Source organism: Ambystoma mexicanum, chromosome 3p (assembly GCF_040938575.1).
Source record: "Ambystoma mexicanum isolate Mex_15411 chromosome 3p, UKY_AmexF1_1, whole genome shotgun sequence".
NCBI lineage: Eukaryota > Metazoa > Chordata > Amphibia > Caudata > Ambystomatidae > Ambystoma > Ambystoma mexicanum.
Genome location: NC_090925.1, coordinates 245,093,588 through 245,120,505, shown reverse-complemented (window position 1 = coordinate 245,120,505; position 26,918 = coordinate 245,093,588). Strand labels below are relative to the sequence as shown.

Here is a 26,918-nt window from a genome sequence, read left to right as displayed (position 1 = left end):
TAAAAAGGAAATACATTAAAGTCAAAGAAACACATCACTAAGGAAAAGTTGACCACAATTAAACTAAGGAAATCTAAACTTCAATTAAGGTTTTGTGCAAAATTTTTTGAATAAGTATACGTGTGCCAGCCCTGATCCGTTGGCATTATTGCTAGAATTGTCCTCCATCAATGATGCTTGGACCACAGATATTACTGCTAAAATACTAGTGAAGTCCACCACTTGGACAGTGGCAAGGTGTGAAATTGAGGGCAGCTGGAGCCTGGGGGCTATTTAGCTTCTTTTGGCCGCCTGAAAGAGCATGGTCAGCTTGATAACAACAGCTGCGTTTGGCTCCTCAGGCCAACTGATGCTAAACAAGCACACCTATGTATATCTAACTCTGTGCATTTGGGGCAATCTATACATAAACATTCAGACACGTCTTTGTGATATTTAAAACATTAGGGATCATAAATAATGGACAAAGTGATACATTTGTATCTTATTTGCTGGATACCCAGGAGCTGTTTTTAGCTCCTGCTTGTGCAATCTTAATTTCGATCCCTGCAGTGGCTCTTGAATGCTACTCATACAATTATATTAAACTAAGGACTTGCTCACATTCAGATCGTACTGCCACTAGGGAGTCCACCAGGGCCTACTAAGCCGTTTATCCTTCCGAGGTCAATAAATTGAGTACCAACCGATTACAATAGGCAAACAGAACACCCATTCCTGCTATCAATGGAGTTCACCAGTTATGCCCTTACACCTAGACGTTACTGCTACAAATGAACCCTGCCAATGAGATCCTGCCGTTCATACATTACTGCTACTAACAGACCCTTCAGTAACTTCCCGATAAGTAGACTTTGCTCCTACTACAGTAGTCTGTCACTGACGTCCTGGTCCCCAATAATGCTCTGACACACGGGCATTACTGCTACAAATGGTTGGCAGGAATGACAGCTTGGTTCACCTACGTGTCCGTATAAATGGAGTTCTACAATGACATCCTGTCAATTGGAAACTTATGGTGCAATTGGAGTTCCCCCATGAGGTTGTTATACTTGGACATTAGTGGTGCAAATGACGTCTGACATTTGCACATTAAGGCCATCAATTCCTCCGATCGAGCTTTAATGAACCATCATTAAGAGCCCATCTACCACAGCCCCATTGTATCTTCCCAGCTTGTTAGCTCTGTGTGTCCACATCCTACTCCTGCTTCTTGCCGCCCCCACAGTATGTCCTGTTTTCCTTTACTCTTCCTCCACAGACTATGGTCGTGATACGCAGGTCGGGGCCACAAGACACCATTTTCTCAGGCAAGGTACTGCTCTGTAAGACCACTACAGTGGTGTTGACACAACCCAACAACTTCATAACATAACACAACATAACATAACATAGGATCTATGTCTAAAAGCTGACTTTGCAGATTCCAGAACCAGAAGGCCGCATCTGCATGGTCTATCTTTTGTTCCTGGTCCATCTCCCAGTTCTTTTTGGGGCTCCCAACTGCACCCTCCGGTTCTGTACATCCTTCTTGCCCCCTCATCTTACCTGCTACAGGCTCTGGCTGCCTTTCGCAACACTCTGCAGGCCATGTAGATGGAAGCCCCACACACATCACATCATGCTTCTGTAGGCAACCTTTTGTGTATCGGGCTTCTGTATCTGCGGTCTACAGACACTGTTCGAGAACATAACATACAGACACATGGACATTGCTGCTTTAACGAGAGTCCAGCAATGAGATGTTGAATGTTGGTTATCACTGCTGTAAATGAGGACCACGTATGACAATCATTGTATTTAGTGAATACACCAATGGGAGTCTGACAATGGGCCATTATTGTTATTAATGTAGTGCACCCGTTGACGCCCTGGCCCTCTGACATCACTGCAAGCATAAATGTGCACCAACACCCTGTCACTCAGACATTACTTCTCGTAATGGAATCAACCAATGAAACTGGCCCATTTAGTACTGCCACCACAACCTCAATGAGTACAACTCCTGCCCATCTTTGCTGTTCACTTACCTCCCGGTCAAGTCCAGCAGCTGCCGTATTAATGGCCCCCGTCTCGCTGTGAATCTTGAACATGTCTTGTACTGGACTCTGTGGACTCTGGGTCATGATCCGGTACATCACAATGCCGTTGTCTGTGGTGGCGTCGTCTGCATCGTGGGCGGTCACCGTCATCACGTAGGTACCTGAAACAAGGGGCGGCTTCATTAGGCAAAGGGAGCGAGTAATGGAAAGAACAGCAGGAAGACAAGGGCAGGAACTGGAGCATCAGTGGAGTACCGATGCCCATGATACTCCTGGATAAGGCTTAGAGTGCTACCAAGATGGGACGCGACCACACACCAGACTTTGTGCACTCGTGCATATTGTGTTGTAGTGAAGGTGGATATGGTGCCTAGAGAATGTTTGTTCATTGAGGTCTGCTGCTTAGTGGACTCATGCATACACTACAGGAGCCTTTGTATGTCCTCATGGGCAGTGGTGGAAATGGAAAAAATGTGGTGTGGATCCCACAACACAAGGGCCGGGCTGGGGGAGGAGATTGGGGGGGCGTTGCCTGAGGGGCGTGGTCTAGATGGGGCGGGGCTCGTAGTGGACATCCAGCAATGCTGGAATACTTTCAAAAAAATATTGAAAAAGAGAAATAAAGTGCCCGCAACGGCAGCATTGCCTTTCACCGCCGGCTTTGGCACTGGTGTGTAAAGCTCAATGCTCGCTACATGTACAACTGAAAGCATTCAGCTGTACATGTAGTGAGCATTGTGCATTACACAACAGTGCCAAAGCCGCAGTAAAGGGCAATGCTGCCGTTTCGGGCGCTTTTTTTTTTCTTCTTTTTATAAGTGTTTCAGAGCGGTTCATGGGCTTGGGCGGCTGACTCTGGCCGGATCCCGAGATGCGGCTCCATATCTGGTGCCGGATCTCAGATCCACCGAGAGCAGGCCCAATGACCAGCACTGCTCATGGCCACAGGTTCGTATCACAACATGTCCCCTTAGCCCTTTATCTTTCTGAGGTCGATAAAATAAGTACCATTAATTCGGGTAACAAACATCTGTTATCTGTCAATAGCGCCAAGATACCCCTCTTGGGGTAAACGTGTGCTCTACAAATACACCAGTTTTGTTATTGTCTACATCGTTACAAGGAGATGTTAGATTTCGCCTTGCACCTGGACATAAGTTAACAATGAATGCAGGTCCTTGCAGGTGAGCAAAGCAGGACAGTCACCCTTGAGAATTCCAGCAGCAGGTCTAGCAAGCCCCTACATGCCCCGCCAGGGGGCGGTCTGTTCCCCACATTGACCAGAAAAGGTAGGGCTAATCCCCATTTCAGGTAGAAGGTATGGCTAGTCCCAACATGCCCAGTATGGGGCATAGGCAGTCCCCATGTGCCCAGTAAGGGGGGGTGGCCTGTCTGCACAATACTTAGAAACAGTCAGGGCAAGTCCACACAATGCCGACCAGAGGCGTGGCCAGTCACCACAAGACAAGGACACGCATGGCCACACCCACAAGTTCTAACACGAAGCCTAGTTAATGCCCTCACATCCAGTAACAGACGTGACCACGGCCCAGAGTGCACAACAGAGGCGTGGCCAGTCAACACAAGAACATGACAAGCATGGCCACACCCACAAGTTCTAATAAGAGGCCTGGTTAATGCCCACACATCCAGTAACCGACGTGGCCAGTGCCCACGCGCCCAGTCGCAGCAGGCAGCATGGCTGCTGCAGCTAAGCTCGATTCCAATGAACGCTTCCTGGCTGAAACCTGAGTGGCTGGAACGGGGGTGCGCAGCAGTCCAGACAGGGGGCACTGTAGGTCAATCATTTAAAAATGAAAACAGAGTGTAACGCAACTCGCAGTATTTATCTACATTGAACAGTAAACATACAAAACATCGAGGCCTAATTTATTTTAATTCCAACTACTTTGCTTCCTTTCATTCTCCAAATGTTATTTTGGTAATAAGGCTGTCCTGTCATGAAATAGTTTAAAGTAAAGCTGGTAAAACTGCAAATATGGGATGCTGGGACCATCCAGCAATGGAGCCGCCATGTTGGTGGCAAATATGCCTCCTCCTGCTATTACACATGTTGATAAGTGTGTTATTGCATCACTTGTGGAATACGCAGCAATAGTTCAGCTTAAATGGTCCTTTAAACGAGCAGATCGTTAACACTATGGGCCACATTCACAGAGCATTGTCCAATGGGATTGCAGCATTATAAAATGTTTCTGTGAATCAGGCCCTGTATTTCTGGAAGATACCTGAGTGCGGCCACCAGGTACGGAAGTCCCGTGTCACCAGGACAGTACTTTTTCCAGTCTTGAGGTTTCCTTTCGGTAATCATGAGTATCACACACGTAAGCACAATTTGTTCAAGCTGGCTTAACTAACACTGCAATACCCTTGAATGAATTATTTTGTTAAATGAAAGCCCAGGACTAGGAATGACAGCCAATCATGGTGTTCCCCTGCATTTGGGAGATGATCCGAAACAAGGCTGAGTGAAACACCCATCACCTCTATCACTGACAAAAAAGAGCTATCTTACACCTCTGCTGCAATTGCACCAGGTCCTGTGTAATTCGCGTGGAATTAACTCACTTTCTCTCTGATTGGATAGAATGTCTGTCTACCTGTCCAATCAGACCGACTGTAACTTTCCAGCTAATCAGGGCGCTCAGAACATTTTGGCCAATTGCAGCACGGGAATGCCTGGGGCACTGAATGGCCTGGATAACCGGTTTTATAGGCAACTGGGTGGTTAGATGCCTTCTGCCATTCTGATTGGCTGGAATGCAGGACGTTGTAACCAATCCCATTTCTTATCTGGCCCCGACTGGAAGAAATATTGAAGAAAACAATTCTGGATTGCGATGCTGAATGAGGAAGGAAATGTGTTGCTTGTACTTCTGCCCTGAATATGTTGCCCACCCATATTCATGACTTGCTCTGAGATTCCGCTTGGAAATTCTGAAGTAAAAGAGAGGGGGGCGGGTGGCCGTCAAGCTATTAAGTGCATAACTTTCACATGTCTCTGGTAATTTAGTTTCTTCTTCTAAACGGAAAATATTTGTCATAGCGCAATGGGGGGAAAATTCTGGATGTAGAGCAATACGTACGAGTTTTTTTTGCTGTTTTTAGACCTACGTCACCATTCAAACAGTATTTGTGGCCTGTGGCCCTTCAGTATTTTGTCTTGGGGCAGAATTTCTCGAGGTTCCTAACATAGAATTGCACCCTTAAATGTTAGTGGAATCGAACATTTTCAATCGGATCAGATTTCAGCTGGAATTCCCAAATTACACCCATTTCTTATTTTGGAGGAATCCACAAAAGGATTTAATAAGTTATGCAATTTTTCAGTCAATCATTTGACCCCTTATGAATGGTCTTACAGGGTAATCGTGGCGAGGTGGCAGCTATAACACACAGTATAGATTTCACTGCCATGCGAGGCATAAGCGAAAATCCACCATGTTTAAGTGAGACTAATACTGTAGCTCAGTGGTGGGCAGCCTGTATCCCTTCAGATTTTTTGGCCTACAACTCCCATCACCCAAAGCAAGCATAGTCAATGGTGGCGGTCATGGGAGTTGTAGTCTAAAACATCTGTAGGGCCTGCTTTTGAGCATCCACACAGGAGAAGTAGCAGCTACTGTGGGTCTTCACTGCCTAGTTAGAGTAAGAGAGGTTGTCCAATAATGGTAATTTTCAGGCACGGCTCACACCAGGCGTCTCTTCCTTGCAGTGATCATCTGATGCACAGGGACAATCATTATTCTTTTGAGTGGACAGTATAATTTAAGGAGAAATAACACCGACTATATTGGTCTTGAAAATCCAATCATTTCAGGTCTATCTTTAATTTTGAGAAGAATTGAAGACTATCCTGTTCCAAGACAACTTCTTGAAACCACGCATCCCAAACGAAATTGGGATCCACACCCTGTCTAGAGAACTGCCTACACTGTACCTTGCATAGGGAAACCGTCTACAAATGACCCACATGTGCAGTGCGCTACAGTGCTCTGGCGACACAGCGGCTGCGCACCCATGGCAGCATCAGGGTAACTTGTCCTCCATCCAACTGAAAAGAGATCACGGCCAGACCAGGGCCTGGAATAACCAACAAACAGAAACCAGAGTGAGAGCAGAGTCTCTGCAAGCCAATGAACCAGGAACCTGGTCATATGAAGTAGGATGATGATTGGATGAGTGGGACCGGAAAGGAATGTGTGAGAAAGAGACAGACAGATACAGTGATGTATTTAGGGCAAAGCTTTACACACCTGAGAGGCCTTATTTTCCAGAAAAAGACATTGACCACCATAATAGAAGTGGATAATGCTTGCTTACCCTCAGTGCCCCCTTGACTCCTACCTTTCTTCTTTTCACTGACACTGGTGGCTTGAGTTTAAGATCAATGTTCTAACCCATAAATGTTTGTTTGGAGATACACCGATCTATTAACGTTCAAACTTTGTTTAGAAGCATCGGATCTAAAGACACCATGCGTCTGCAACGGCCTAGAGCCCACGGTGTGAAGGGGAAATGAAGCTCCTACCGGTCAAAGCCACTTTAGCTTGGAACAAACTTCCGATGAATTTACGATGGGAAACACATCTTCTCACGTTCAAAAAAGCTATGAAAACTATTTTCTTTTTGTAAAGCTTCATCCTCTGGGCTTTGCTGCATATCTATCTGGTTACTTGCCTTGAAAGCTGTTCTTCGCGGCCTGATGCCCATGTGCTTTGGCGCGTTAGGAATAGATAACTAATAATAATAAATCAGAATCAGGATGCGGCAGAAGAGAGTCTTCTGTTCCTCCCAGGGCTGAATAGGCTCCTCGATGGAGTTGTCCACTCAAGGAAGCCCTTCTCTACGCAAGACGTAACCCATAGAACGTCACAGTGTTTCTTGAGGGGCAATGAGATTTCATGCATGTGATACCAAAGACCTTCCCAATGCACCCCCTTACAATGGGATAAGAGACACACATCATGTCACGCTATTTGAATGATGCCATGAGAGAAGTTTTAAGGCTTATTTTTGGTGGATTGAATTTAATCGTGCAAACCACAAGTTAGAATGCTGCATGCCACTTGGTAAGTAATTATATCATTTTATAATTATACATTTTTAAAATAAATACTTATAATTGGTTTTTTATGACACGCTTACTACCCAGAGGGTTCTAAGCACGGAGTAAGGAGCAGACAGGAGATGCAATCTTCCCAGACAATGCTCCCGCTATCTTTCTCAGGTACTCATGAAGCCAAAGTCAATATACTAGCATGCTTAAACCTTTGGGATAAATCATTTCCTTTTTTGATTTTATTTTTTATTTTCTTAATCATGCTTGGTCTTATCATACACAAATACATTAAATGTAATTAAAACCAATAATAATGAACTAATTTAACAATATATCATCTACAAGCAGAAATAGTACAGCCTCGTCTGAATCAAGGCATACACTCCAAATGCCATAACATGTTTTGCCCCTTTTCTGTATTCCCATTGCCACCCTCTCAATGTCGCAAAGTGAGCACATTTGCTGTAACCGCATATCTTTAGTCGGAAAGACTGCTGACCTCCAATTTCGTAAAATGAACCTTTGTGCGACCATGGAAGTCCTCAAGATCCAAGCTACCCGATGACAAGACATGTCCTCCAGATCCACGTCCTCTCCCAGAATCAAAGTCCCAAAGTCATATTCTCTGTCCACTCCAAGGACCGTAGTCATTATCCTTGTTACGGCAGCCCAAAGGGATCTCACTCTGTGGCCATCCCATAACATGTGCCCAGGGGATCCTTTGGAATGGCCACCTCCCCAAGAGGGAATAATTTCCATCGCAAAGGCATGAACGTAAATAGCTAGGTGGGCGTGGGGGTTGGGAGGCGTGCGCAGAGTTCTTCTGACTCGGAAGAAAGAGCAGGACTAACTGGGAAAGGTACTGTTAAAGTCACACATTCGCCCCAATGGGAGAAGCGAGGGTTTCAGAGATGTTCTGGTAGAATAATAAAGCCATTGCTATGCTGAAGGCAACTGATGAAGGTTCGTGAGCGGAAGTCATGTTTTAAACACACTACAGTCTCTGGAGACATTGGACATCTGGTTATTGTTTTTTGGAAGTTATTTACTTTTTCTGCTCTTAAGAAATCATCGGGTTTACCGGAATCACTGCTCTTTGATGATAGAATAAATATGACTGGGGAGCTTTGGGGTGGGGGCTCTTAAGGGGATGTTTGGACAGAGGAGAGCAGCAGGTGGATGGTGGACCAGATGACTGGTTAGGGGGGCCTGAGGAGGTGGTGATGCTGCACTGTAGTGCAGTGTGGGGGCTGTGCTTGTGCATGTTCACCTTATAGTGGAGCTCAAGTTTGAGACGTTGACAAGGCTCTAGGAGCCCTTCGGAGGAGTGAGTGGAGCAGGTGCACTAGCTAAGGATGCCCCTCCCCCCCATCAGCATGTGGCGCAGTGAGGAGATGGAGAAGTGAGAGCCTCCACTTAGAAGTGACTAGGCATGGCTCACATCCTCATCACCCTAGTATATCTGCTCTGGCTGGTCACGCATGCCTGAGGCACCCTCAGGGCATGTAGCAGCACACACGACTCAAGCCGAACCCCGGACAGGCAGATGTTAGTCCCGTGTGGCCTCTAGCAAACCCGTTCAGGTCCGGAACTGGCTGATGGGAAGGAAACTTGACTGCCTCTTTCCTCAAATCAAGCGCTGCATCCACCGGCTTCATCTTTGAGAGGAACCTTCCTCCAAGTCTCAGTGACGTAAATACAAAACCCTGACACCAGCTCTCTCTCTTTTGCAAAACCAAACTCTTCATCCTTGGCACAGACTCCAGGCCCTGATCCTATTCCTCCTGTGCATAGGAAATCCTCACCCCAGTGGAGTTCCAAACTCCTTCCAGCTGTGCAACACACTGCAGCGTGTTTCATCGCAGGAATAAAGTCCCACATCACAACCCTCGAAGAGCTATAGCCCACTTCACATGCACAGCAACGGCAAACCAAGTCCATCCGGCCTGGCTGAAAAAGTCACCGATATCTGGGGAATGCCGAAAGGCCCGAAGCTCCGGCCTCCCCAGGCGAGGATCTATGGGGCATGATTCAGAACATAGACAGGGGATCTGCTGCTCTGGAATACCTCAATGGCACCCACCAGAGGGGACCCACCTCTTCTGCATCTACCACTACACCCCTCCCCCGACGTGGCTGAGAAGATCAACACCTCAGAGGATAACACGCCACAAAAGCTAGAAATGCAAGAAGGGCACCAGGAGAAAGCAAGCCTTCTCCTAGTAAGCACCAAGACATGGAAATCAGCTCCAACCAGAGCCGTACTTGAGCCTCCCATCGTGTTAACCAGAAGAGAGCTTGAGACCCTCCTACTCCAGCTAGGATCACCCCATCCACCACCAATGGTCACTCGTTCATCACTCCTACCCTGCCCCGCCTTGCGAAAGATTGCAAATTGTCCTTATTCCTTGTATGGATGATAGTTTAGAGAATCTCCAGATGAACTACAACTCCCATGATCCTTCTCCAGTGACTAGGCTGTCAATGCCTCATGGGAGTTAAAGTCCAAAGCATCTGAACAGCCATGTGCTGCGTATCTTTCTAGGCATGTTTGCATTTATAAAATAAAATGCAAAAATGTGGCATGTGATGTTTTACAATGCTAGAAATGATCACGTCTCTTAATGATAAGGAAGGAATCAGCCTCTGCTTATTAGATCATCCCACATGCCATTGTTCTGGCCGTGGATGCCAAGCTACTCTTTATATTTCTGGGTGGGGTAGGATAGCTGGACAAGGCCCTTTATGAGCTAGAAGAAGGCACTCAAGGACTACCCGCCCATATGTTATGTTATGTTAATCCAACTTATAGACCGCACGATCACGCTGAGGTATCTTGGCGCTGAAGGGGAGGGTCCGCGCCAGGACCAGAGCAGGGCCTCAGCCTAAAATAAGTATGTTTTAATGGCCCTTCTAAAGGCCAAGTAGTTAGATATTTTCGTAATGGCCAGTGGGGGTTCGTTCCACAGCACCGCAGCTGCTGTGGAAAAAGCTTGTCCTTCAAACCGTGCCCGTTGGTAGGTACACCCGGCTGGTACCCCCGGCTGGGATATTGCCTGCATGTGTCACCCTCAAATGCACTGGCACTTCAGGTCTATAGAAGGGTGACCAGACTTCCTGTTTTTTCCTGGAGAGTCCCAGAATTGGGCCCTCTTTTCTTTATTTAAATACCTCTGCACTCGTGTCCAGTCAAAGGATCGAATGAAAAGGATCGACAAAAGGTTTGAGTCAAAAGGACTGGAAAAAAAAGGTCGAATGCCATTTTTAAAATGTATATATTTTTTTTGCCTTCCGTATAGGTAAAAAAAGTGTTTTTTACACCAAAAACAGGGGTTGGGGGGGCCCCACCACCCAAAAAAATATATATATCCCACCCTTTTTTTCGGTCCTTTTGACTCGAACATTTTGTCATTCGGTGATTTTCATTCGATCCTTTAACCTATAACCCTCTGCACTGTTCTCTTCTAAAATGTAGTCTTGGTAGCCACTGTCAAATTCTACTCCGACTTCTATGTCGATGGCCTGACTTTAATATATTTTGAAAATCGGATCCCCGTAATCCCCAGAGACTTCGACAAGCACAAGACTGTGCACGCAGAACATCAGGTCTGCAGGGAAGCAGTGTGCCTGTCCATTTGTACTCCCCAAAATCAGGCTTTTCACTCCCAACAAATGTGTGTTGGAACAGCAGCCGCCTGCACTTCCCCATTGATGTGTCCAGACCAGTGGCATCGGCAGAGCAGGCCTCCAAGAGGAGATCTGCAAAGGTGGTTCATGGCCTAACAAACAATAACATGCCGATTCTTGAAGCGCAATGACTCACTTAAAAGAAAGTATGAAATTAAAAAAAAACTTAGACTAGATTACAAATACTCTAGTTGAGAATTTGTGTTCTCAATTACTGCCTAAGTTTTGCCCTGGAATAATCACACAAGATTCAGGTTGTTATAGCTTTGCTTGGACCAACTTATAATACTATGCATGAAAAAACGCATTAGCTTTCGAGGTCCAATAGACTTCTTGATCAGAAGGTGTAGTGTGAAATGATTGGTAAAGAAAAATCCACAGGACGGTTCATTCTCAAAGTGGGGAAAAAATGGTTGCAGTTTCCAAAATAGTAAGTAACGTACTCTGGTGCCCTGCAGCCAATAAAGGAAACCCAGAATTGGTGCCCCTAGAACAGGGGTCTGCAACCTTCGGCTATCCAGATGTTTTGGACTACAACTCCCATCTCCCCCAGCCAGCGAAGTCAGTGGGGCAGGATCAAGGAAGTCGTAGTCAAAAACATCTGGAGAGCCAAAGGTTGCAGACCCATGCCCTTCCTTTCGAATTCCTCAGAGCAGGAACACTTGCCTCTGCATACATCACGGGCTGCAATAACTCAAGACATGTGAAATATTGAAGGAGAAAAGCCCCCTGCACAATCCCTGTGTTTCATGGTAGAAGAAATCATTTTCTTCAGAAACAGTCTCAATAACCGCCTCTGGTGATGTTTCTTCTCAGCCGCTTATTAGGGAGGCAGCGGCCAATCGCGGATAAGACATCCTCAGACAAAGAGCCACAATGCGTGGAGCCTAATGCTATGTTCCACAAACAAGCCTCAGCTCAGGGGGCATCACCCCTCATGGGGCTGGCAAAGAGGTCATCCTCCTGCCCATTCTGTCCCTGAGCTCCCTGCTGAGAAGGCCGACACGGCGGTCAATGGCTGCTAATTGGGATGCAGTTCCTGGCGTTGTGGAAAGGCACCTAATGAGTGTTGCACAGAGACCGTGAACCTGTTCCACTCGGGCCACTGAGCAGGCCCGCGCGGTAATGGCTCTGGGCTAATGGAGCCTGACCTAGAACGGAAAAGCTCTTTATCCCAGTACCACCCTTCGGAGCTGTTCACGGCCCTGAAATAAGCCAGGGAGCCAAGCTTGCAAGCGGGACCTCTCCAGAAACAATTGGCAGCAAATTCACGCCGTGCCATGTCGCTTCCTGCAGCTCCAGAAATTTGGCCCGAGGGAGGGGCACCATGAGAAGAGCGGGGGCCTACTCTAGCTATCACTCTTTCAGGGGTGTTGCTAGTGCGGGGCTGCAGGGGGCTAGAGCCCCAGGTCTTTGGGTTGCAGCCCCAGATAGCTACAAGCAAAAGGCTAGCTAGCCCAGAGTCCCAACATTAGTGTAGCCCGGGACCTTTTACAGACCTAGCAACACCCCTGACTTCTTTGTCCAAGCCTCAAGCCTATCACAGGTCCAGATTACTGCATTGGGCGTTGCAAAGAGTGGACCAGAGTCACAATGTCCTTCTTTGAGGCACCAAAGAGAACGGCAAATCCAAATCATAGAAGTAGTATTGTGTATTATTTTTATTTAAGTCGTCATCAGAGGCACCTTGGAGAATAGAAATCTACTATGTGTAAGTGAGTAAATGAGTCCCCCAAATGAGTCCTCATGTTGACTCCTCTGATGAGCTGTGCAGGAGCCGTGGGGAGTTATGATGGAATGCCCCTTTGCCTCTCTGCAGTACCTGTTGCAAAGCACCACGAATAGACTGATCACTGGATACCTGGCATTGCCACGGTCAGGCTACAGCCTGTATTGCAGAAGCTTTGCACGGCTGCAAGTTGAGTTGGAACTAGGGCAAACCTGGCACTTACTAACAAATACACGTTCATTGCATTTTTGCACCACGGCTGCCATGTTTGAGCATGTCCTATTATATTGCCCTGGTTCAGACATGCATTGCAAGAATGTCGCTTTTTGCATTAGGGAATTGGCCCTCACGCTAGTTGCACTTGCACCGGTGCAAAGTTTCAATAATGCCACCCAACAGCTAAGCATTACATTTCTAACTATGTCTATCTCAAATGAACAGTAGTTGGGGGTGTGGAGTGGGGCGGGTGCAAAGAGACAGAGAGAGAGATAGAAATAGATAGGAAGAAGTGACAAACACAGAGAGAGGCTAGTTAGAAATGCACGTTTCATGAATATTGTCCAGTGCAGTGATGCAATGCAGGCAAGGTTCATCAGTCTATTGCAACACTAGCTGCAGGGCATCAACTCAACAAAGGAGCCAACGTGAGGGATCGTGTTGGGCTCTGATTTACATATTACATGCAGTCTGTTAATATTCTTCAAGTGACTTGGGATTACTTCCATGTTTTAAAAAAATGGTCAATCAGATTGCTCCTATAAGCATTCAAATCTAGGCCTGCGTCCATGCACTGAGCATGACTGAGGCTGCTCGTTCTGACTAAATGACATTGCCCGCAAACGCATTAGATTATTATTTTTTTAAATATTGATATGGGTTTAAACCATAAGATTATTATTAACTAGTACCCGGCGTGGGTTATATTGCTCAAAACAAATGCACCGATTGGTGCATTTGCAAGCCTTATCACACGGAAAGCCCGCTCATGTACATGCGTGTCCCTCGCGCTGGTTGGCGGCATTTTTTTTGTTTAATGTATGTGAAAGGCCGCCATTGAAAGCGAGAAGGGACTATGCGTGGTCCCTTTCTCCCCTTCCATGGCGACCATTTTCTTTGTTTACTATGGCCGCCACAGAAAGAGAAAACGGACTGCGTTTTCTGTCTGTGGCGGCCATTTTTTCAAACTTATTTTTACTTCTTTTTCTGGCTGCAAAATGCAAAGCGTCTCACAGCGGGAAAAAAACATTAATACCCAGTCTAACAGACCAGGGTATTAATAGCAATAAGCCCCTTGACTGCGGGCCATTACCGCCTACGTTAATGCCCCCGAGGCCTTCGTTAAGGCCCTCGATACGCTTGGGCCTGTAACTATGGGTCCCAGGGGCTTATTGCCACAATTAAAATGTTGGATTCTTTGTAAACGCATGGGATTCTTTGTTAACATGTGTGATTCATTAAAACGTGAGTGTTCTTTGTAAATATGTGGGATTCTTTCTAAATACATATGTATTTTACAAGCACGTGAAACTTTATAAATAGTTGGAATTATCTATAAGCATGTGGGATTATTTGTAAACATGTGAGATTTATGTAAATATGTCAGCTTCTTTGTACATATGTGGATTATGTATACATCTGTGGGATTCTTTTTAAACGCATTATAATATTTACTTATATAAGAGACTCGCAAAAAAACATGTTAAATTATTTTTCAAACAAAATTCTTATTTAAATATTGGGGTTCATTAAAACACCTGAGGTTCCTTGTCGATGTGTAGGGATTCCTTGCGAACACAATTGATTTTGTATTTGAAGGTGCAGGATGTCATTCTTATTTGATCACTACTTATTTAGAATAGTGTTGATGTGAAGAGGCTGAACCACAACCGCTGGACATTCCTGCTATATTTCCCACAGTTTAATAAATAACCAACATATATGGTTGCTTACAACAGGTATAAGAAGTATGTTCATTCGAAATGTTGTGCAAAGAAAGACAACTTTTTAAGATCAAGAAAAAAAGCTTTGAACGGAAAAAAGAAAAAAGTGTTAACGCTTCATACTCCACGAATTTGTTGTGGAAGGCATCTCACTGCCCCCTCCGTGTTTTAGAACAGTCATTTATTGCACAACTGAATTATCGAGTGCATTTAATGAATGGAAATACACATTTAATTTTTAATGGAAAAAACTGGAGTAATTTTTCAGAAGGTTTTATGTATCAATTTATGGAATTACAACATTACAATTTAAGGGGATTTTGACCTCAATTGAAAAAACAACATACAACATAAATGTTTTCTTGGAGTGTGAAGCTTAACACTTTTTTCTTTTTTGTATTAAAGAACTTTTTCTCTTGATCTTAAAAAGTTGAAAGTATGTTTTGCACAAGAATTAGAATGTACATATATCTATCTGTTGTAAAGCACACAAGCAAACATATATTTTGGGTGTACATTTGATATTTTGTAAACCTGGGCAACAGGTTCTTAACTTGTGGGATTCACCATACACGGAAATTATCTGTAAACATGTGGTATTCCATGTAAACATAGATAACTTTACACACGTTTTGATTCACTATAAAAAAAAGTAGTTTCTTTGCAAAACAATGAGAATGGCTATATACATACACAGATCTATGTTGTATTCTTTATAAACATATACCCTTGTTCATAAACACTTGGGATTCTTTGTAAACACATTTTACTGTTTCTGAAAAGAGGAAATTCTTTATAAAAAGCCTGGGGTGTTTGGAAACTAGTGGGATCCTGTGATCGTCTTGGTATACGTGTGGGGTTTGCCATACATATCTGTTGTTCATTATAGACATGTAGAGCTCTCTGGGAGTGCATGGTTTTCTTTGTAAAGCTACAGGTCTCTTTGTAAACACGTGGGATTGTTTGTAAACATGTGCATTTCTTTCTAACTACATAGGTTTCTTTGCAAGCATATTTGATTTTGCCAAGACCTGGCACTCCCTTCAGTGCCTTCCCTTGATACATTTTGGAAAAGATGTTCCCAGTGTCTGGTCCATCACTCAGTAGTCATCATATGGAAATGGAAAGGAGTGAAACAGGGAAAAACCCCATTGCAGGAAATCCTATTGGCAGAAAAGAAATACGGGAAGCATCAGGAGTTCAATAAAAGTCTAAGACAAAAAGATGGCATACCCAGTAGAGTGGAAGAGTTGCTGGGCACTCTTTTCCTGTTACTGAAATAGTACAGGTAGATCACAGACAGGTGGGGGTCATTTGTAAAGCAGAGTAATGCCTTGTAAACATGAAGGCTCCTCTGTGAACATCCCCGGTTCTTGAATAGTGCATGTGGATCATAGACAAGTGGGGTATTTGTAAAGCAGTGTGATGCATTGTAATATGGAGGGTCATTTGTAAACATTCAAGGTGCTTGAATAGTCCAGACGGATAATAGATAAGTGGGTTTATTTGTAAATAAGTGTGATGTCTTGTACATTTGAAAGTTCCTTTTCAAACATCCAAGGTTCTTGATTAGTCCGGGAGGATAAACACGGACAAGTGGGGTTATTTGTAAAGCAGTGGGGTGTTTTATAAATATGAAGGTTCCTTTGTAAACATTAAAGGTTCTTGAATAGTCTGCGTGGATTATAGACAAGTGGGGTTATTTGTAAAGCAGTGTGATGTCTTGTAAATATTAAAGGTCCTTTGTAAACATCCAAGGTTCTTGAATAGTCTGGGCGATCATAGACAAGTAGGTTTATTTGTAAAGCAGTGTGATTCCTTGTAGACATCAAGGCTCATTTGCAAATATTCAAGGTTCTTGAAAAGTCAGGGCGAACACTAGACAAGTGGGGGTATCTGTAAAGCAGTGTGATGTCCTGTCAATATGAAGGGTCCTTTGTTAACATCCAAGGTTCTTGATGTGTCCGGGAGGATAGACACGGGAATGTGGGGTTATTTCTAAAGCAGTGGGGTGCCTTGTAAATATGAAGGTTCCTTTGTAAACATTCTAGGTTCTTGAATAGTCTGTGGATTTTAGACAAGTGGGGTTATTTGTAAAGCCGTGTGATGTCTTGTATATATTAAGGGTCCTTTGTAAACATTCTAGGTTCTTGAATAGTCCGGGCGGATCACAGACATGTGGGGGTTATTTGTTAAGCTGTGTGATGCCTTGTAAATATGAAGCCCCCTTTCTAAACGTACACCGTTATTTGTAAACATAAAATGATATGTAAACCTGTGAGACTGTTTTGCAGACGTTTGAGATGCTTTAGCACAGAATTCTTTGCAAACATTCAATTTTTTTAAAACCCGTTCCATTTATCTTTTGCTGTTCCGCGCTACAGTTGGTTTCTGGGCATGTTGGGGCCCCTGAATGGGACTGTGGTGGTAACACGCAGCCATTTTCGTTTGACAAGGAGCTTCCACTGTCTGCCACCCGAGCTGCAGCGCCAGCCTTCCCGGAGATGGCACCGCTTTCTCGCAAACGAGCCTTATTCTTCGTCGCCACTAAATCCGAGACGTGTTGAAAACTCCGAGGGCGTTCCCCGTGAAAGATCTGTTTTACGCGCTGCCGTGAGCCTTCCACGAGCCTCAAACTGCACTTTAATTTGAAAACGAATTCAACTCCGTAATTGGGTTTCTGTCCAAGTCACTGAGGCTACGGATTTAAATTTGTCATATGTATGCGACTTCCCATGTTCGGTCGCGTGTTCAGCGGGGTGCAGCGCAGAGCTCTCCGGAGGACCAAGTGTGCAGCGGCCAGAAAATAAGCACACAAATAAGGCGCGTGCTTTCCTAGGATATTACTCTTCCAACCAGTGGCGTAACACAAAATGTGGGGGCCCCCCTGCGAGCCATGCTGAGGGGGCCCCCCAACTCGGCAACAAATCACGGGTTGCGCCACACTCTGGGCCGGCCTAGACTGTCACGCTTGCACAATACGTATGAACGTGCTGCTGAAGGGGTATGCCGCACACTGCACTAGGAAAAAGATATAAATATGTGTTTTAATGCAATATACAGCACACTTTCTGAGATAAATTGGCTATAAAGCCAGAGTGTTTGCAATTGTTTTGTAGGGTAACACAATCCAATACATGCAAGTCACCAACAGTGCACAGGAACATTAATGCTTCCAACTGGCTGCACAATGTAGACCAGTGTAAACACGTAATAACATTATAGTACAGAATGCCAGGCCACATTTAGACATACCTAGACTGTTTTCAGCAAAATGCCAGTCAAAGCAATAACACTCATCAAGAAGAGAGCACACAATAAAGCATATGTCTCCATGGCCTCGAACAACACGGCCAAACTCTTTAAAATCTGCAAGGAACTGGTCAATCCTGTTGTGGTCTATACCTCTTCTGTTCCCTCCCATGCCCTCTGTACAGCTCTGGCCTCTCATTTCTCTGCTAAATCTCAGGACATCCTGTCCTCTATGTCCTCTTCCTCTCTCGGCCCATTTTGGCCATCTCTTCTCTCCTCCTCCTTTTTCCTCTTTCTCTCTGACAACACCTGACGAGGTTTCTAGACAAGTCCGATCTATGAAAGTGTCGTCCAAACAGGTGCTCCGCTGCTCCTCCAGAACCATCAAAGCCCATATTGACACCCTCACTCCAGCCTTGGCCGATTTCTGTAATCACTCTTTCGCCACTGCAATGTTCCCCTCTCCCTTTGAGCACTCCCTTGTGCACCCACTCCTCAAGAAGCAGTCTGCTGATCCTACCTGCTGGAAAACTATCGCTCAATCTCCACCTTTCCTGAGCAAACTCTTGGAAAAGCTTGCCATCTCCCAGCTTACTCTCCACACTGAATCTGTTGGTTGTCTCCATGACCATCAGTCTGGCTTCAGAGCTGCCAGAGGCATGGAAACTCCTCTCCTTAACACCTGTGCTGCTCTCTAACCTTAATTCCAGCATTCCTTTTATTCTCATCCTTCATCTTTCCTCTGCTTTCAACAGGGTCAACATCGCCATCCTGATCAATCGACTCTGTGAGAACCTGGGCATCACAGATCAGACCCTAGAGTGACTGACCTACTTCCACTTGGACCGCCACTCCGCTCCCAGGTCGATCGTGGTCCCATTCTCTCCACCACCTCTCTCTACCTGTGGCATTCCCCAGGGCTCTATCCTCTCACGCTGGTTTTTCAACCTCTACTTGGCCACTTTGGCCTCCCTGATCTCTACCTTATCCTCTAACTTTCAGTGTTGTGCAGATGACTCAGCTTTCCTTCAGGCTCCCCTCATCCTCCTCTCCTCTCTTGCTCATTCCTGACTGTCTATCCACGATTCAGGATTGGTGCGCCTCCAACAATCTCTGCCTTAATGCCAGTAAAACAGAGATCCTTCTCATTGGGACCCTTGCCACTGTGTTTCCTCTCTCACTATAGCAGACCACCTTGGGCCCTCTTCCTTTGCCTTCCTGCGAGGCAAAAAACCTTGGTGTCATCTTCAACGCCACACTCTCTTTCTCTCCTAACATCTCGGACATCACCAAGAAGTCCCACTACCAGCTGCTCCTCCTCAAAGGGACTCTTCCCTTTCTCACTCTCCACCAGAAGCTCCCTGTCTCTAAGCTGGACTACTGCAACAGCCACTTTCTCAATCTGTCTTCCTCTAGTCTCCGTCATCTGCAAATAATCCAGAACAGGACTGCAAGACTTAGCCTTGGCCTCAAGCCCTGGGATTGTATTTCTCCAGCCCTGAAATCTCTCCACTGGCTGCAAGGATCAAGTTCAAGAACCTTTGCATTGCCCACAAGGCTTTCTGGGGCCAGTGCCAACACTAAATCCAATGCTCTCTTCCAAAATACCTTCTTTCTCTAACCCTTCACTCAGCTACCTCCAACTCTCTAAGGCTTAGACATTTCTCCAGGCAGAGAGTGGGGGTAGACCTCTCTCCTCTGCTGGTGCCTCCAACTGGAATGGCCTCCCTGCCCCTCTCAAACCTGAGGCGGACAACCTGAAGTTTCGGAAGCAGCTAAAAGCTTTCCTCTTCTCTGCTGCTTTCGCTCTCTCTCCCCCCCTGCTGACCTACCTGACCTACCTGTCTGCTGTACTGACTGGCTGCTTGGCTACCCTCAGAGTCTCTCTGAGTCCAGGCTCTTTCTTGATTGGTCACCCTTGCACTGCCTCCGGGCCTACCATGCACTTAGGGGCTGTAACTGTAACCCTGCAGTCCATTGTTCTCCTTGCACAACCAATAGCTGCTCTGCCCTGGCTGCACTTACTGAGAGCATTGCTGCCCTGTTTTCCCCTCCCCTCTCACTTGCACTTCCCTGCTCCCTTTTCCCTTGCACTTCTCGTTCTCACAATGACACAAGGCCTAGTGAGATCGTTTGTCTTGTCCTCACTCTATCATCCCTCCCTTGTGTACACTTGTGTATAGGCGCATTATAAATGACTTGAATCACATCATATCATTTTATCACAGATGCCCAAAAAAATATACAATGCCGCAGTAAGAAATGGCTAGACTGGCAGCACCCAAATGCCAATCTAGCCAGGTAATTAAAGTTAGCAGGACTACTTTATCAGAAACGTCCAGTTAAAAGAAAGTCATACCAAACTGAGGAATGACTAGACTGGCTAAATCAAAATGCCTCTCTAGTCACTAATACCACATATCATGCCTGCTTAGCCTGGACATGGACAACCATTATGATTTATCACACAATCCTGCCCCCCTACACATCCACTCTCCCTCCCACCCACCACCCCAACCTCCACAATCAGCTCCTTGGCCCAGAATTACCTCTCGTCCCTCTTCCTTGTCCCAGAGCTTTCGTATGAGGCTCCTTGCCTCATAGGTAAGTACTGGGATGAGGAACAGTGGGACTAGGAGTGATGAAGATTACAGGTAGCTAAATCAGGCATTACCTCCATGTACCTCTACCTCTTCCCAGTACTTTTGTATGAGGCAGAGTGCCTCAAACACACGTACTGCCTTGTATATAAGTACTGGGACGAGGAAGAATAGGGCTAGGAGTAAGCAAGGCATTAAACACAAGTAGTAGCGCAACACCATTGAGTTGACTGGGCTTCAGCACTACCCCCCCTGACATTTTGGGCTATATTGACTCAACTTGGCTAACCTTTAGAGCAGTTGCCAGACCGAACAGGACACAGATTTTAAACGGCACCTGGTTTTTGCTGTTAACAAGAACCCAGCAATTACCAACGTAAAGCATTTCACTGTTAGTACCTGCATTCAAATGCCACATTGTTTAGGCGATTGAAATCGTGATGTGGGTTTAGTACTTGCATGCCAGGGGAGTGATTGGAAGGGTAGAGAGGGAACAGGAGACTTATAGGAGAGAGTTAACTGCTTGTAACATTGAATCTGCACTAGAATAGTCTAATTAAAATGCGTAAATAATTTGGATGCGCCCACACAAATAAGTTTCCCCCTCCCCACCGCATGTGAAGTTAGCGCCTCTCCCAACATCAGCACACACACCATTCACCTTATACACACCCAGTCATCCACACATTTAAGTGTGCACCCTTTCACCATAAACTCACACAGGTAGCCACCTATACATTTATGTGTGCACCCTTTCACCATGCAGGCACACCCCCACAGCCACCCATACATTTAAGTGTGCACCCTTTCACCATACACACACAGGCAGCCGGCTATACATTTGAATGTGCACCCTTTCACCATAGACTCATACACGCACACCTCATGGAGTTGAGGGGGGGGCCCTATTACTTAAAAAAGAAATTGGGGCTCATTACGGGTCCAGCGGTAACCGTGCCGGTGCTACCGGCGGGTTGCCGCCAGACCCATAAAAAATTACTATGGCCTGACTTCCCGGTGCCACCGTGCTATTTCAAGTCCGGCGGCTGGGAAATCAGGTGCCGGTAATTTCGTTAAACCCCAGACTCCACGGGAATGGGGACACAGAAGCACCTGCACCATTGTTAACGGTGCCGGTGCTTCCGTGACAGGTCTGCCTACCATGGCTGCTGTGCCTGGCAGGGTCAGACCTGTCGGGCACGGCAGCCCCACCAGGCAGACCTGTAATATGCCGGTCCGGAAACAACAGTGCCTGTAAGCTTACCAGCACCGTTGTTTCCGTACCGGCATGGTCAGAATGAGCCCCATTGTTTCTTTTTTAAGTCACTATAACTTCATTAAGAAATTATTTCAGTTAAGGACCGAACCATAATCAAAATAATTTCTTTAGGATGGCTGAGTGGCTTCAAAAACAAACAATTTCTTTTTGAAGGCATAGGGTCCCTCACCCCATGACATGGAGGCCTCCAGCCTAGGGTCTTCCATGTCATGGGGTACGGGGGCCCTCAGACTTCAAAAAGAAAGTTTCTTTTTGTAGTCACTCTGCCTTCATAAAGAAATTATTTCTGTTACAGAAATGTTCTTTATGAATGCAGAGTGAATTTCAAAAGAAACTTTTTTAAAAAAATTTTTTTTTTTTTTTTTTTTTTTTACTGGGGCCCCCTCCCAGCCATGTGCTGGTGGGGCCCCCCACACCGCGGGCCCCCCCGCACCGCAGGGTCTGCGGGGGCCCCTGTTACGCCAGTGCTTCCAACAGGGACGTCATTTCACCGAAATGCCAGGGGTAGCGGAGGTGACATCACACAACTCTTGACCTCTGACGACATCACATGAAGAGATGTAATATGACCCCAACCCGAAGTGACATCACGGGAAGTGTTGGAACACGACCTTTCGCGCCTTAACAAAACAGCAAGTGGCATCACATAGCATTGTTCCTAAGTACACTACGAAAAATATGGTTACGATATGACTGTAATGTGATATACATTTCATACAAGAATGGATCACCATATGTATCATTAAGATCAGTGTGTATAGGCCCATATTACCAAATTACTGTGAATGCAAGCAGACGTCCTTGACCAAATGATAATGATGTGTTATTATATAGCACTTACGCTTAAGCGCTTTATATAGAACACATTTACGTACAATATAACCCAACCTGTGTTGGTACTCATTTATCAACCTCAGAAGGATGAAAGGCTCAGTTGGCCTTGCCAGGATTCGAACCTGCAACCTGGGATTCAAACCTGCAACCTGACGATCCGCAGACATCGCTGCAGCGAGCGCTCAACCCACTGAACTATCTTACTGGCTGTAGCTAATTTACCAGCTATGGTAAAATTAGCAATTACATGTCTGAATGTTCTCAAAGTCAGAAAGCAAATTACACTCTGTAGTTGATATCATTAAACTGGTATCCGATTTAACAGCAGGCCAGCTCATCTGCAGGTCTGATGCAAAGTTGGCCACATGTCAAGCCTGCGTGGATCTACTTTTCAAGCTTCAGAGGTTGGCCTCACATGCATCCCGTACTCTGGGCACTCGTTACCTCATACATGCAAACAAACATCCTGAACAGCATGCCATGGAGATAGGAAAGACAAGAAAGCATTCATTGTGGCACAATTAAATCAAGGGCCACTTTATGTGCTTGGGTCAATCATTTCTACACTGTACACAAGCTTTTAAGCACACAGATTTTGTCAAGTGACCAAGGACACCCAGATGGAATGTCTTGTGATGATCATAACAGAGACATCAGAAACAAACATGCTATATTTGCAGCTTGCGCAAAAAGCAAAATACATAGTCCAAAATGGATGCGTATTCTACTATAAATGCTTTTTGGAGGTTTTTGTCTGCATTGTGAATTTTAGGTTTTTAAGAACAGACTAAGGGCCTCATTACACGGTAGGTGGTGGACCAAGGTGCTATTAGCACCTTGGTCCATGCCGGTAAAATACCGGCACCGCCTTGGAGGAAAGGGGAATTACCGCCCTATTCCAAGGTTGGCGGGGCGGTAATTCCCCCTTCCCCCATTGCCCTTCCCCATTCCCATTTGTGCCCCATAGGGCATAATGGGAATGGGGAAGGTGCTAATTACGGTACCACAAATTGCGGTACCGTAATTAGCACCCTGGTCCCTGTGCGGGTTGGTTTTTAACCCTGCTAAAAAGCAGGCGTTAAAGTACCAACCCGCAAAGGGACCTCGTAATCAGGCGGTAAGGGTTAACGGTCACCGGTACTATTACCGGTGACCGTTAACCCTTACCGCCTTCCGTGTAATGAGGCCCTAAATCAGTGACTCAGTCCCTGAAGTGTGCCTGAAATAAACCTTTAATGAGTCTAGCAATTATTGTATAGAATTCCAGAAAGACAAGTTTTTTGTTATTGCAATTCTTTCTTATTTAGGGTCATGGATCAAAGTGTTACACTTGAGGAACCCGCTGTTTTTTTTTTTAAGAGGCCTAAAGAAGAAAGCCAGCCACTCCAGAAACAAAGAGCCACATGGTGCTGGCCACATCCCAGGAGCTTCCATTTAAAAGAAGAAAGATATATATATTTTTTAGGGGTAGCAAAGAAGAACACAGGGGTAGCAAGGGAGAGCGAAGGGGTCGCATATGCAACCCCTGGTGACCCCTAAATGACAGCCCAATCTCCCTACCTGCAACACTCCCGCACTCAAACAGGACAAAAGAGGGGTGCTGTGTTCCACTCATTTTGTAGAAATAAATTGACTGAATTATGCAAATACTGCACCCTCGTGGTGTGCCTGAAGCTGCTTATTTGCCCATCCTTGGAATGAAGCTACCATTGACCATGGTTATGCAAATACTAGCTAAGCACAGAGGTAGGGTGACCCAGAGGTCGAAGTGGGCGGGAGCGGTCGGGAATGGTGTTCCTATTCTTTTTATTTTTACCTTTCACTGTTCCTATACTTTTATTTTAAAAAGAAACCGCTATGGACTGGTTTCGTTTTAAAATAAAAGCGTAGAAAGAAGTTGAAGCTTGCACTTCAGTGCCCTGCACTGAACATTCCCTTAAACAGCAGATGCGTTTGTTTGGGGGGTTTGGACTGTGTGTGGGAGGGGATGCGGCAATGGGGTTTGTGGAGAGAGGGGCAGACCAGCAGGGAACATAGTTCCACTACTTCTTTTCGTACACTTCCACCACTGGGGTGACCAGATTTTCAAGCCGGAAAACCGGGATAACTAATGACATAAAAGAAAGACCACCCGCCTCACAGCATGTCCCCCAAACCTGCACCCTGACCCTACAACCCCAATACATTCACCACCCCCTGCATCCCACAGTATTTCCGGCACTTCTCATGGCCGTGGATATAAGCATGCTAATAAAATAATGTTTTTGCTCTGATACATATTACAGGCCTTGCTGTCCATTTATCACATGGTCTGCTGGCACAATCAGTTAATGCGCGAGGTGGGGGTTCGAGCCCAACCTGCTATGGCAAAATTCAGAGTGTAGTGTATTGTTTATCTACTTTATAATTGTTGCCTCCCCTCCCTTTGGACCCAAAAATGGGACTGTTATTCTCCCTTTCCCAAAAACCAGGCCAGGGTTCTAAATTGTGTTTTAAAATGCTCGGGACAGGGGGACGGAGGGCCCAATTCCGGGACTGCCAAGGCAAAACCGGGATGTCCGGTCACCCTACACAGACGATGAGCATGTACGTTGAGGCAGACAGAGTGGTCTGTGCGCTCGTGCCATCGTTTTCTCACTGACACACTGGGGTCTCCTGGAACTGACTGCAACCTCCTGCTGCGATGAGTTTGAGGCTGTTGAGCGAATTTAGGGGCTGTGAGATGGTTACTGAGGAGCCCAAATAGGGTCTAGGTGAACATCTCGATTGGAAAGTTGAACATCAAATAACTGAACTTCGATGCATTATACGTTGAATGCACTCGATAATGTGTGGTTTTTAAAAAGGTTTTTGAAACAAACAATGGTTCATCTAGCCCCTACCCTGCTAAACCTCTACCCTTTCCAAACTTGCTATTAAAACCTTTTAAATTGGCAATGACGTCCCGATCAGAGCTTTAATAAGTGGGTGCTATATGGTATACACTGTAGCAGGCTCCACGATTTCTGTGGTACCCCTTAATCGTATAACATGCACCTTAAGCAATGAAAGTAATCAACGTCCAGCAGCAGGTTTTCGCTTATCCAGATCCAGGGGTGGCGGTAGGGGACCCCCACCACCTCCTTCCTCTGGAATGGAAACCATGTTTTCTTGTATCCCTCCATCAGTGCCGGTAATGGAGAAAAAAAATAGTCTGCGGGGTAGGGAGGACAGAGAGCGTAGAGTTGTGTAAATGGGGGAGTGATGGGGTAGGGAGTACAGAGGGCGTAGAGTTGTGTAAATGGGGGAGTGATAGGAGAAAGGTTTAGGGGTAGAATTATATGACACGGCACGAGACAGGTTTGTAAACAGTGTAAAAAATACAGGGCTAAAATGGCAGTACGTTTTAAAGAGATGACTTGAAACGGGCACAAAACATATAATAAACCAACCTGACAATACAGTTAGGCAAAAGAGTATAAGTCTATCTTCATAACATTATTTTACCCCTCTTTAAGGGAATCCTACATTTAACACCATGCATATTAATGCAAGCCTAAACAAAGTCATAATGCAACAGATTTTGTTCATTCTGTCTGATATAATGCAGCTTTAAGCATCCCTCCCATTTTTGATCAAGCGCCTTCCACACCTCTGAAGATAGAATAGGCACTTCTAGTCATTCAGTCGTTGCTGCAATGTTTGCAGCCATCTAATCCTTATTTGGACTTTAATGTGCTAAGGAGGACTGGCGGGAGCAGACTCTTCTGGGATTGGAAAGCCTGCAAGCGCGGGAAACAGCTGATCACTCTAGGGGCAGTGAATTACAGTGGTTTGGGGAAGGGCACTTCCCCCCAGATTTGGATTCAGTGGAAATATGTGTTGACAGGTTTCGCAAACCAGGGAATGCCGGCGCTATTTCAGCACTGCAACCCTTCAAGTGGAAAAAATTAAAAGCGATTTTAGGCACAATGCGGGGTGAATGTGAACTGTTTGAGGGAGAAGTCTGTAGCTTATGGACCTCCATGGATCAAGGTGCAAATCAAAGACGTGTAGATTAGAAGAAAGACATCTCGAAATACTAGGGACTGTCCCTGGATAATTCAGAAAGGTGGCGGCCATGTGACCCTTCCTTCTCTCAGACATATGCTGTGCACATTAGACGCCCACGCACATGAGAGGGTGGGGAGTAAGTTATCAAATTCCCCCTGTGAGCGGCTTGCACACTCATCTTCTAAATTGCATTCTGGGACTTGTAATCCTGTGTTTATAATAGGGAAATCAAATCTCCACGCAGCAGAAGGGGGACTAACCCGGGTCTGGCTGGGCCAGTAATGTGTGATATGCCATAAGTTCAGAGAACTGGCCATGCTGGGCTACACAGCGGCATGCCGCCTAGAGGCAGGATCGGAGAGAGACATAAAACAGGGCCGGGAACCAACATCAAGATGGCCGCCAATCGCAAATGGCAATTGGTTACTTTTCATGACAAA

General features: G+C 45.7%; 1 protein-coding gene across 1 annotated transcript in view; it reads right to left on the bottom strand.

The window, feature by feature from the left end:
* CDH4 (cadherin 4) overlaps positions 1-26,918 on the bottom strand; it is a 964,675-nt gene that overhangs the window by 379,081 nt on the left and 558,676 nt on the right. The window contains exon 5 of the mRNA XM_069650710.1: positions 2,031-2,203. Coding sequence (XP_069506811.1) covers positions 2,031-2,203 — 173 coding nt within the window. The remainder of the gene's footprint in view (positions 1-2,030; positions 2,204-26,918) is intronic.